This window comes from Gastrolobium bilobum, unplaced genomic scaffold, assembly GCF_033153095.1.
Source record: "Gastrolobium bilobum isolate Gb01-03AN ecotype WA unplaced genomic scaffold, APGP_CSIRO_Gbil_v1 utg11809, whole genome shotgun sequence".
Taxonomy (NCBI): Eukaryota; Viridiplantae; Streptophyta; class Magnoliopsida; order Fabales; family Fabaceae; genus Gastrolobium; species Gastrolobium bilobum.
In genome coordinates, this window is record NW_026897907.1 from 356,772 (window position 1) to 370,650 (window position 13,879).

At 36.6% G+C, this 13,879-nt stretch overlaps 1 protein-coding gene across 1 annotated transcript; it reads right to left on the reverse strand.

The window, feature by feature from the left end:
• Positions 1-10,827: 10,827 nt before the first annotated feature.
• Positions 10,828-13,666, reverse strand: LOC133311323 (beta-glucuronosyltransferase GlcAT14A-like). Its single transcript, XM_061512345.1, has 4 exons — positions 12,862-13,666; positions 12,665-12,740; positions 12,448-12,563; positions 10,828-11,327 (listed from the first exon to the last, which is right to left on the reverse strand). Exons 1-4 carry the CDS (start codon positions 13,436-13,438, stop codon positions 10,828-10,830), a joined length of 1,269 nt encoding a protein of 422 aa, XP_061368329.1. The 5' UTR covers positions 13,439-13,666.
• Positions 13,667-13,879: the final 213 nt, after the last annotated feature.

Below are 13,879 nucleotides of genomic sequence, written 5' to 3' on the forward strand. Positions count from 1 at the left end.
CCCCCTCCCTTTTACATTCAATGAAAGACACTTTGCATTTTACAGACACTATTTCACACACACCTTGTTCTGTTTGTCCTTTGTCTAAACAAAAAAAATTACCTTTTATTTTGAATCCTCATATGTCTGCAAATGCTTTTAGCTTGATACATTGTGATATCTGGGGACCATTTAACCCCATTTCTGTTTATGGTGATAAATATTTTTTGACCATTGTGGATGATGCCACACGTTTTACATGGTACATTTTCTTAAAAATAAATCTGATTTTTCCACATTTTTTCCTTCTTTTTATAATTTGATCCTTACTCAGTATTCCTCTCCTATTAAATCTATTCGGTGTGACAATGCCCCTGAGTTTAACATCACTGATTTTTATTCTTCTAAAGGCATTCAAATTTTTCATTCCTGTGTTGAAAGGCCTCAACAAAACTCAGTTGTTGAGCGCAAACATCAACACATTCTCAATGTTGCCCGTGCTCTGCATTTCCAATCCCATATTCCCCTAGCATACTGGACTGATTGTGTTGTCACTGCGATTTATCTCATTAACCGTGTTCCTTCTCCTCTTCTTCATCACAAAACTCCTTTTGAACTTCTTTCCCACAAACCTCCCTCTTATACTCATCTTCATAATTTTGGTTGTTTATGCTTCTATTCCACACTTTCTCGTGACAAACACAAATTCTCTCCCCGTTCTTCCTCTGCTGTCTTCCTAGGCTATCCTCCTGGATTTAAAGCTTACAAGCTTCTTGACTTATCCACCAATCGGATAGTTATTTCCAGAGATGTTATATTTCATGAGTCTATATTTCCTTTTGTTTCCTCTACTCATTTCTCCACCCCTCTGACTTCATTACCTCATAAGTCAGAATCTGTTTCTCCTAATGTTACCACTGAAGCATCTGATCATCTCACCACTAGGCCTTCACGCACCAAAAGACATCCACCACATCTTTCAGATTTTGTTTGTTCAACCTCTACCATACATCCCATCTCAGCCCATTTATCATATTCCAAAATCAAACCTTCACACCTCACCCTCATTAATAATATATCTTCTCATTTTGAACCCTCATCCTATTCTGAAGCCTCCCAATTACCCGAATGGTGTGATGCCATGAATGCAGAAATCACTGCTCTCAAAACCAATCAGACATGGTCCATAGTCTCTTTGCCTGAAGGAAAACATCCTGTTGGTTGCAAATGGGTGTATCGGGTCAAGTACAATTCTGATGGGTCTCTTGAGCGTTATAAAGCTCGCTTGGTTGCTAAAGGATTTACTCAACTAGAAGGTTTGGATTACATGGAGACTTATTCCACTGTTGCTCACTTGTTTTGTGACAATACTGCTGCCCTTCACATCGCTGCAAATCCTGTGTTCCATGAAAGAACAAAACACATTGAAATTGACTGCCACTTGGTTCGACAACAAATTGTGAAAGGCTGTCTTCAAACTTTTCCTATTGCATCTGCACATCAGTTGGCTGACATCTTCACTAAAGCACTGCATCCGGCTCAGTTTTCTTCTCTTCTTTCCAAGATGGGAGTGCACAATATTCACTCTCCATCTTGAGGGGGAGTATTAGAATATACACTTTTATTCTTTTTCTTTTAGTTAGTTACTGATGTATAGGATATTGGTTATTGGCTCATGTGCCACATATGCCTCAGTTTGTTATTTTCTCTCTCTTTTCTGTTAGTACACGTTTTGCTGATATAAGAGCAATGCTCTCTGTACACATGACTCTCAGTTTTACAGAATGAAATTTGTTACAGTTCTTTCCAATTTCTTCTTCTAATAGATATCTTGATAGATTTTAGAAGCTTTCCTCACTTGATATGCTTTTTTTTTAGATTTTAGATTTTTTTTTTCAGGATATCTTATTATCTAAGGAAAAAAGAAAAAGAAAACACAAGAAGAACAACATTTGCTTTTGGTTTTTTTAATGGGGCTTTTTATAGATGTTACGTCATTATACATGTATTATTATTGAGACTTAATAAATATTACTTGTTTTTCTTCTTCCTTATCTAGTTTGATTTTTTTTTTGTTGAAATTTTCTAATCGGTGCATCGCTTCGCGACTAGTTTGATTCGGAACGGATTCAAGATTAAGGCTTTAAACCCCTCCCACAAGTGGTACTTGGGAGGATCAAACACATGCTCTCACCCCACCTGCTCAGCTAATATGCGCCAACTAAGCTACCACCATTTGGTATATCTGGGAATTGATTTCTGAACAGACAAGTACGTGTTCCAACTCCATTATTGTAACGATTATAGGAAAGTCAAGCATCCCACAGCCACAGGTTCTACCACAGACTTTGGAAACATGTCTATTAGCACATGTCATAGCACCACACAATTTAGTATGTTTTTCCTCTCAACATAAGATTACAACTACTTACCTTGCTCAAGTGCACCCAAATTAGCATAAGCAGATGAAACAGAAACCATGGTTATCTCATCAGGGGAAACTCCCATAACTTGCATTTCCCTAAACAATCCAATGGCGGATGCAGAACGTCCTAAAGGCGCATACCCTCTAATCTTGGCACTCCATGTCACCGAATCTTCTTTGGATTTTCATCAAACACCTTCCTAGCAAACTCAACCCTTCCTCGCAACAACAATATATGTGAATCATGGTGTTGTGAACATGGAGATCATCCTCAAATCCAAACTTGAACACAAACCCATGAACTGATTTTCCCTGACTCAAACTAGCAAAGTTAGCATAGGCCTTGAGGACAAATCGGGTAGGTGAATTTATTAGGAAAACCCCTATAATGAAGCATGATTCGATAGAAATGTAAAGCCTTAAACTTGGAGTCACTCGTTTAAGCATAAGCCCTTATGATAGTGCTGAAGATGAAGGTATCATAGAAAGGATTAGGTGCAACTTCTTCAACTTCAACATAGGAGAACAGTAATGAGGAAAAATAGTATATGGCATTGACTCCATTATTGAGATTGGAAGATGTGAAGGCGAAGTATGTGAGATGAAAAAGGATGAGAACGACAATGGATATTTAGGGATGAGAAAAAGGAAATGGTGAAGAATCAAATTGAAGAGAAAACAAAGATGAGATGAGGAGATTTGAAACGGGGAGACGTTTGAGAAAAAAGGATGGGAATAATATTTGGAGTGAAATGCTCCTTTTCATTTAAAAAGATGTAGTATTGGTCATTTAAAATGACAAATATTTTTTTCCCTATATATATGTATAATGTTATTTTTTCTTTTGAAATTCTACGGTTTAGGTAAAGAAGGAGAAAATGAGAGAACATAGACTCAAAATAATTTGATATTAAATTGATAAATGTATTATGTGATACAAAATTTCAAGGGTGTTCGCGGTCTGGATTAGATCAATTTTTGAAGCAAATATTATCCGACCCAATCCCTTCGATTTGAATTTTTTTCAATATAATCTAATCCAATTCAATTTTATTCGGTTTGGATTGGATCGATTTTTGATTATTTGAAAAGCCTAAAAACAGAACTTGTGAGAATTATTTTTACCAAAATGAGGGAGCATTCTTTATCATAGAAAATTTTGGCAATATCGGAGTAATAAGTCTTCCAAAATCACTAACAAAAAAAAAAATACTTGATCGCAAAATTGAATAAATTCCGTAGACAGAAATTCCATAGCATAACGAAAGTAAACTTAAAACATTAAACTAAATTCTTCCGACCCCTAGATAGACCTTTCGTTTACGTTTAGAAGCTGATGGGTGGGTAATGGGTCGTGCGTTTTGAATTTTGCTATATGATTTTTGGGCTATAGGCCCAAGTAGGTGTAGGGTAAGGTAATATATTGGATCAATTTGAATTGGATCAATTTTCATCAACCAAACCGAAAATCGATCCAATCCAACAAAAATTTGGGAGTTTTTTCGGTTTTCATTTTTTTGATTTTCGGTTAATTTGGTTATCGATTTTTTGGTTCGGTTACCACGGTTTGCATTGATTTGGTTTGATCACCACGGTTGCATTGGTTTGATTTAAGGGAAAACTTCAAAAACTCCCCTACAAGTTTTCTCAAATTCACTTAACCCCCTCCCCGAAATTTTTAATCATTTACCCCCTTACTCAAATTTTTTTTATCATTTACCTCTCTAATTTGATTTTCCATCCAAAATCATGTTAAATTTTTTAAAAGGTACCAAAATTATCCTTAATAGAAAAAAGGAAAACATAATTTCCTCACAAACTACTTTGTAACTAGTTTAATATGTCTTTTTAATTTAAGGGATGATTGCTTAATTTTAAGCTTGCAAATGCAAACAATTGGTACCTTTTAAAAAACTTTATGTTTTATCATAGCTAATTCTCGAACCGCAAAGTGATTTAAGGGGACTAAGTGAGAATACCTCCTTGTTATAATAATAATAACAAATGATTTGATATAAAACTTAAAATTAAGCAATTGTTTGCAAGCTTAAAATTAAGCAATTGTTTGCAAGCTTAAAATTAAGCAATCATCCCTTAAATTAAAAAGACATATTAAACTAGTTACAAAGTAGTTTGTGAGGAAATTATGTTTTTCTTTTTTCTATTAAGGGTAATTTTGGTACATTTTAAAAAATTTAACAAAATTTTGGATGGAAAATCAAATTAGGGGGTAAGTGATAAAAAAAATTTGAGTAGGGGGGTAAATGATTAAAAATTTCAGGGAGGGGGTTAAGTGATTTTGAGAAAACTTGTAGGGGTTTTTTTGAAGTTTTCCCTTGATTTAATGCTCAACGGTCAAAATATGATTGTAAGTGAAAAAAAGTTGTAAATATAAAAATCATGTCTGCTGCTTCATTTGAACTTGAATTTGATCGCAATTTGTTGTATTTTAAATTATTGCTTCTTTTAATAATTGGGTCAAACCTATTAGGCCACAATTTTGTTTGACTTCAAGCTTCTTGAATAAATGGTTAAGTAAGGTACAATGAGCTAACTGTAAGTGCATTAGAATTACTTAAATTTAGAACCATATAAAAAATTATACTTTTACATTAAATCACTTTCCATCAATAGCCACGTTTATTTTTATATTTACCGAAATCCAATCATATTTAATTTTGTTTCCATCAACATTATTAATAAATCAAATTTAAAGGATTTTTTATTAGGTGAATTCATTATATGAAGTGAATTAATAATTAATCAAATGTAATTTTACTATAGTGGAAATGAGTGATCAGTTATCATAATAGACATGCTTGAGGTCACTAGAATGCTAAATAAATTAGCGACAGCCCAAAAAGGGATAAAAATTAAAAGAAAAAATTGACCATAACAAAAATAATAATAATAAGTATAGGGTTCACAATGATGGCTTAATGTAGGGGTGTTCATCAACCGATCCAAACCGATTCAAACCGCGAAAACCGAACCGTAAAACCGATAACCGAATAAATCGAAAACCGATAAATCTGAAACCGAAAGAAAACCGCAAATTATAATTGGATTGGATCGGTTTTCGGATGGGTTGATGAAAACCGATCCAATCCAAACCGATCCAATATATTAATTATTCTCTACCTACTTGTCCTTTCTCCAATCATAGCCCAAAAACTTCTAAACTCAAGACCCATTAACTCATCAACTAAACCAAAAAAAAACTTAGTCACGTCTCATCAACTATAGTATTGTTTAGCGATATTTTTGTATTTCAATTTTTTTTTTTACAAAGCCAATATGTACAAAAGATGTTATTTGTACAATAATCATGAAACTAATTTTAGGATATTCAAAAAATCGAAAACCGATCCAATCCAAACCGAAAAAAATTGGATTGGATAGGATCGGATTTGAAAAAAAATCTAAACCGAATGGATGATTACATGATCAAACCGAAGGGATTGGATCGGATGAGTTTTGCTTCCAAAACCGATCCAATCCAGACCGCGAACACCCCTAGCTTAATGTACAGAACACAAGGAAGCAAGAGTTCTAGCTCATATTATCCAAGTTTGAGAGTGACAAGGTCTCTTATTTGTTTTCCCTCTCCTGTTGCAAGTGGCATGGATGACGTTTTCATTTTAGTGAGTAGTAGCAGCCATGAAATCTGGACTTAGTGGTGCACCATATTATCCTTCCACCACCCAGCTCATATCTCAATTATTCAAGTAATTAACAAGTGGAATTGCTACTTGTTAATTCAAGCAAAAATCACATAAATTTAATTTCATTTAATCTATCAAAGAAAAGAAATGCTACACACACAAAATTAAAACTAGATTAACAAATATATATATATATATATATAGGGGACGGTTATACTTACCACCAGGTAAGTTTACCATCTTTACAACCAATCTCCTAACCGTTAGGTTAAAATTAAATCTAATGGTTCATAATTATCCCTTATAATCCTAATTTTTGCTCTCATATTTTCTCTTTGTCTTTCTCTTTCTAAGTTTTGGAATCACCTCTCTCATCCTCTCTTCCACTGTTGTGCGCTTTCGAAATCAAATCATTGTAACAACTCTGATTTTAATTCCACTGTTGTGCGCTTTAGACATTTTCTAATGAAATTGGTTTGACTTAGACATCAAATCACTGTAACAACTCCGATTTTAATTCCACTGTTGTGCGCTTTAGACATTTTCTAATGAAATTGGTTTGACTTAGTCTATAAAATACCCTTTAGGTGATGAGATTCTCCAATGAAATTGGTTTTCGAATCACATATTTCATCAAATCAACACAAGTCTATAAAATACCCTCCAATGCGAATTATACCCAGCTTTGCGGTGGTAAGTTATTAAATTTGGACATTTGGTTTAGACAATTTATTATTTGTGGTGGTATTCATTCAGACAAATGAGAGTTGATCTTTAGATGCAGGGATTGCGGTGGAGCCTTTCTGGAATGAAAGCCAACATTATTCATTCATTAATTGGGTGCACCCTAATGACGAGTTGGAGATCCTATATGGCGATGATGACTTGCACGGAGGTTGGAAGTTAGGAGATCCGTTATTTGTGCAACAAAAATTTGGGTCCAAACCAGAAATGCAACATGTTGTGAAGATACATTGTATGAAGGGGCGTAGGACAGCCATAGTCGAAAAAAGCGACGAGTCAAGATTTGTTATGAAGTGTAAAAACCATGCCGATGGTTGTCCCTGGTACATGAGGGCAATCAAGCCGAAGAGGGGAGCTAATTGGGTGGTCCATAAATGGGGTCAAGATCACACATGCCTGAATCAGGGCCTGTCACAGGATCATAGACAGTTGGATTCAGATGTCATTTGTGCGACTATAATGAGTATGTATTCTACTGTCTACTTAGTGGAACTTCTTATTGAGTATATTGTAAAGTTGTGTTTTTTTTTTTTTACCGATATGTTTAAGGAAGATACATCTACAAAACCCGCTCTAATTCAAGAGAGAATACAGGGAATATATGGATACAACATATCGTACAGGAAGGCCTGGAAGGCAAAAATGAAGGTCATTGTTAAGTTGTATGGTGACTGGGAGAAATCGTATGGATTCTTGCCCAATTGGCTGACGTATATGACGCAGGTGAATGTGGGTTCTGTGTTCAAGCTTGATACAAATCAATGTTTTGATGAACGTCGGGTTTATACAGACACCCTAATAACCCAAAATACATCCACTAAAATAAAACCCTCATGTGAAATCCTATGGAGTGGAATCTGATTGCGTGTCCTCCCCATTCTCATCATCCTCCTCCACATCATCATCGGAAGCAACAGCCGCATCGGCCTCCTCATGAGTGTGGGCACCCCTGCTGTAGGCAGCCTCCAAGCGTGTAACCCTAGTGTCAATCTGGTTCCGCCACTTGCTTGAGCTCTGTCTATATCCTCTAAAATCAGTAGTCAATGAGTCAAGGCCACATGTCAGACTATACATGGATGCCATGACATGATCAAGTGTCCACCAATCTCAGGAGCTGTCCATCCACCCTCAAGAGATGGAGGAGCTGGTGGTCGTCGACTGCGGGTGGGACGTGCCCGTCTCTCATCAACAGCAGCAGCGCCATCATCATCGTCATCGTCATCAAGGCCTGCATCATAAGTCATGAAAAGCACATATTATAGTTAAGAACAGAAAAAAGAAACCAACAATAATGCATAAACCATAAAGCCAAAACACATCACCTGCAGGTGCATCCTCCATCTCAGCATCGTGGTGGACTGGGATCTCAGATGGTTCTGGTGCCTTCTTCCAGTACCAGATACCCGCTCTGTTCGGCAGGATCCCACACTGCTTCAGAAGCCTCTCACCAAATATAGCATTCTAGCCTCTGGCGGTTTTCAAGGTCTCTGTTGCCATAGGCACACCAAATCTATGCAGAATCTTCTGCACCAGGAATGCAAAAGGCAATTCAGCCCTCTTTGACTTGGCAGCCTTCCACATCAGTATGCATATATAATGCCTCCAGTTCACCTGCCGACGGTGAAGGAGGGCCCACAAGATGACAAAGTCCCCTTCCAGCACCTTCGAGTGATTATGCGGGTGCTGGAAAATAATATGTGTCACCACGTAATGAAGAATGCGAGCAGACACCGACAAGTTGCTCACAGGATAATGAGCAAAATGTCCGGCCTCAGCGTCTGCCCTCCTAGTCTCTGTAACAACGGCCTCCCGGTCATAATCACCAATTATATGATGGTTGTCTCCATAATATAGTGCTGCTCCTGTGACACTATCAAAATCGAACCCCAGTAGCTCTGTCCAGATAGGAGCAGTCATGATGATATCAATCCCGCAGACACGGGAAGTCAGCTCGCCATGCGCATAGCCAAGGTTCTGGTAGAAGGCTCTCACCATAACCTCCGAGTATGGGCACTGCATCTCCGCAAGGACAAGTAAATGTGTCTCCTTAAGAAGCGGCACAATGTCAAAACGCTCCAAGTTGAAGAAGGCCGAATCCAGTGATTTCGGCTCGCAAATCCTCCGGCTCATGAAAGACTTCACAAACCTCTCGTGAGCAACTATGTCATCCTCAAACAAATATCCGAACGTCAAGTCCGGAGACTGACTCACAGCAGCCTGGGGCTGAAAGGACGACGACCCATCGTGTCGACTCTTGGTTCTTCTCTCGGTATTCCCCACCGGCAGCTTTGAAACGCGTCTAGAACTCATTGCGTCACACTATTAAACTGAAAAAAAAAAAAACCAAAATCAGAAAGATACAGGTTAGGGTTAGGGTTAGGGTTAGGGGTTAGGGTTAGTAATTTCAAAAATTAATCGGTCAAAATCATATAACATAACCATGCAAACTATAAAAACGCAATAATTTCAAAGAGGGAGGGACAAACATATCAAAATCAGAACATATTTGATAACTATGGAAAAAAAAAACGAACCTTGGCTGTAGATTCAATCGGTTGAAGGCAGAGATTCACACGTGCGCGAACTGATGATCACAAAAATGAAGAATTTGAGCAAGATTTGGTGTGAGAATCGTGCAACCAACACACCTCCAGCAGCTCTACTCGGGTACCCCTTTGTTGGGTTTCGAAATGGGGCTGCTGGGTTATATAAAAATCCTACCGTCGAGATTTACCCAGGTACACCCCTCCTTACCCGAGGTAAATAATTCAAACAATTTTCCAGAACTCAAGAACTATACCCGGGTACACCCCTCCCTACCCGGGTATGCATAAAATTCAAAAAATACCCGGGTAAAGAGGGGTGTACCCGGGTAGGCTTCGTGGTCAACGGTCAAACAGGGGTAGAGTGGTGTTATGTTTGTTGGGGAGGTTAAAATTTCGAAATAGTTTTAAATGAAGGTCAATTTGGTAATTAATAATTAATAAAGGGTTATAAGGGTCAAAAAGCCGGCTTCCATTGGTTAGCTTAGTTTGTATCTGAGGTGGTTACTTCTGCCATAATATCGTCCAAAGTAATAAAACTAGGGGGAAAATGTGTGTCATTTTAAATGACACGTCTTATATCCTTTCACTCTTATAAAGTGATGAGACTCACATCTTTAAAACTTTTTCCTTTCATTCTCTCTCTTATTATTTATCTCTTTCTCTCACTTAAAATGACATAACTTTGTGTCCTTTAAAATGATACACACTTTTTTCTCTAAAAGTAGTAATAATAAATTATTGGACAATGTCGTTACCAAAACTTCAACTTTTAAGGCAACCTTAGGCTCGGTCCCACTGAAAATTATGTTTTGTAACCCTGGCCACGAAATGAATCCACATGAGGGTTCATTGACCCAAAAACGTTTCATTTTTCATATTTCTATTTATCAGCAATTGCTTATGGCCTTTCATAATTTTCATTTAAAGCAAACTGAAATGCTTATTATGCCCAGACTCTGGATTGAGATTCCCTGGATTTTTGAAGAAGTGCAATCATTGCCACTAAACTTGGTTAAAAAAAAAAATCATAAATTTCAGTAACCCAATGAATAGTTGATCATGATGTATAAATGTCTTGCAGTGGACTTTTGGCTGACTGAGCCTAAAATCTAATGATCCAAATATCTGTCTTTTATAGGGAAAAAAAAAAAAAAGATCATGAAAAATGAAGTAAAGAAACAAAAGAACAAAATCCATGGGAGTTGGGATCCTGATACTGCAAAATATTGTGAAAACTCTAATGTAAATGGGACTCACAGTCACACACAAAAAAAGATGACCCTCATGTCATATTTGGGATTGAATATGGTAGCAAGTGACAACTTTGGTTGAGTTCTTGTGTAGGATTGATGTGTCTTACATGTTAAGAATAAGATGCTGGATGCTGAAGTTACATACATATCTGGCCATAAAAATAACCGTAATGTGTTACTTTTCCAACTCCAACAATTGAAGTTCACAATAAGATCTATATACACTGATTCTGACCAAATCTAGCATTCAAAACTAGCCTAGCTACAAGGAGACGAAGCCTTTGAGATCCTGGACCAGGTCTAATCTTGTTGATGTTACCAACCATGGAACATTTGGGTTTGCCAGAACACCAACCACCTAGGGTGAATTGTCCCTTTTCCCTATGTAGTAAATTTTCATCAATCACATCCAAGACTGGATCATCTTGCTTAAATTTCCTAGCAAAGGCAGCACCACTTGCAATCATTTTGTTGGTGTCATTGATGTTAAGGACATGTGGGTGCTGTTTGGGAGGGATGTCCCAGGAAATATAATGCAAGTCATTGTTGACAACAGTTTTAGCTAGTTCTGGCACATTGCATACAACAGTCTGAAAGTAGCCTTCAGGGGAGGATATGAAATTAGTGTAGTACATAAGAAGGGTCCTTGGTAGATTATCCCAACCCCAGACAACATATTCTACAAATTCCCTTGATACAACCACCCATGCTGAACCTGCAAGGTAGCTACCATGATTTAATGAAAAAAACTTTGGAAAGCAAAGTAGATAATAATCATAATAGTAAAGGGGAAAAGGACAGTGATGAAACCCAATATTATAGACTGTAAATTGAAAGAAATATAAATGGAGACAAGCTCCTTACAACACAAATGGCAGAAAATAAACCTAGAAAACCTCAACTTCCCCTCAAAGCCAACATACCTAAGCTCCTTGAGTTCCCTAGAGATCCCCAAATTTTCCCACTAAACCAATACTAAATACAGGCATACCTCACTACATACTCTCACTCACCTTTTATCCTACTCAAAGAATATTCTAAAATAACTAACTAACTAATTGACCCACTAACTTTTAGGCCCATCAGACAGCAAACAAAAAATCAGTTTTATGGAAAATGGGAAATGATTGTTATGCAGGTAGGGAGCCATAGCAGAAGATGTCTCAATCAATGTGCTAAGCAACAAATTATATTATATATTCTGGACACATCTCTCAATTCAAATTTTATGACTTTATAGGTCTTTTTTACTTATATGTTCCTTACTTGGCCATTTTTACCAGTTGCGTGTCTTCATATCACTCACATTTGAATTATCAAAAATGACATCATGTGACCACATGAAAAACTAGAAATTCTTAAATTTAAGCTATTGATCAAGTCTGAAATGTTAGTCTTGTTATTAGAATGTATTCATCCTCAAAAAAATGAAAGCTACTCTAACATAACGAGACAGCAGACTCATCGAAAACCGATACTTTGTAAAATTAGTAAGGTTAAACAGCAGAATTACATTAGCTCATAGATTTTAAAAATGTTCGACAAGAAAACTCAAGTCTTGAGATTGTTTAATCTATACTTATTCCCCTCATTTTTTTTGATGCAAAAAGAGAACCTTTCCCGAAACAAGCAAGTTTTTCATGATTGCAAATTACACATAGATACATTACCACTATTTTTAAATAATTTGTGTCCTGGAAGCCAGTTGAAGTGGTGTCTGCAACTTATGATTGGTTTAGTTCTCTTTCATTCTCCAAATAAGCATAAGCATAAGCATAAGCAAAACAAATTGAATAGTGATAAAAAAAAATGAAGGTGTAAAGGGACAAACTAACCAGTAAATAGTTTAAATGCTGTTGGTAAAATTCTCTCAGGACCGACCGAAAATACCTCAGACTTGTTTGACTTGTAAAGCCCTGGGTCTATAATCAAAGGCATTGCTCGTTTGTACCTGCACAGTGTGGTTCAATTCTTAATGTATATATATCGAGGTTGCATATTTTAGGAGAAGAGGACAATTCATCATAATGTACATATCAGAAAGAAACTTACAGTTTCCATCCTAAATGACTTGTATGCTCAATGAAGTTAATGTTTCTATCTAAATCAGAAAAAGCATATAGAAGATCTGCACAAACATATTAACCATATTAGTCTAAAGATCATTGAGCAAAAACAGTTGCAAATCCAAACAGTTTGAATCGGAACCAAAAAGCTAATTGAAACAATCTTAAAGATAATAAACTAACCATCCTGAGTCACAAGAGGGTAGTCTGAAGCACTAAGGTTAATAAACCAATCCCAGTCTTGAATTTTCTTGAGCAGAATAGCACAAGCATGAAGGGTATTAGCAACCATAGTTGGTCCTCTATAAGTGACCATATTAGCTTTCTGAATTATGTAAACATTTCCAACCTCAGTGAAGACAGGCTGTTTATCAATTCGAGAAGCAAGCTCCAGCCTTTCCACTAGCGGTGACTCAAGGTCCAAATGAACAATATAATGGTTTAGTGGATGATAAAGAGCAAGAAGGGTTCTCCAAAGCTTCTCCAAATCACCTTTTGAGCCAGAAATCAAATAAGCAAAACGAGGAATTGCAAGTCCAGTAGGAGCTGGAGCAGGAGCAGGAGCAATCTTTGTCTCCACAAAAACTGGAGCAGTTTGGTTTATGGGAAGACAAGATGGAAGAAAGAAGAATATTGAAGTGAAGTTGTGAATTGAAGAGACAAGTCCCATGTTGCAGTACTTGACAAGAAAGAACATGTACATTGCAGAGATCATAATGATAGGAAATAGCCATTTCTTCTCCATATTATAGGACCCCATAATGGAGCCTTATCATGGGTTCTTATCCAATTCCATGAATCACAGAAATAAAATTTCCAATTTACCCATCTAGCATCCACTGAAATGAACATATTTGGGATCCTCTTCATATATCTTCTCAATCATCTTTTGCCTTTGAAGCTGTTGAATCCACATCATGTATTGAATTCAAGAAATGAATAATGATATTAATTGTTTTCATAAACAGAGGAATTGCAGTTTCCGAAATCAAACAGGTTAAGTACCAAATACCAATAAATAAATAAAGGAAAAGGAAAAGGACAATTCAAATTACCAAAAGTGCCAGATACGTGTGTAAGCATGTGTTATTTTTAAATCAGTAACCTTTTCCTATCAGAAAGTGACAAATCTGGAGCATATAAAATATCGACAAAGTGGCAAAAGAATAAAACTACATAAAGACAAAAAACTTGTACTTGT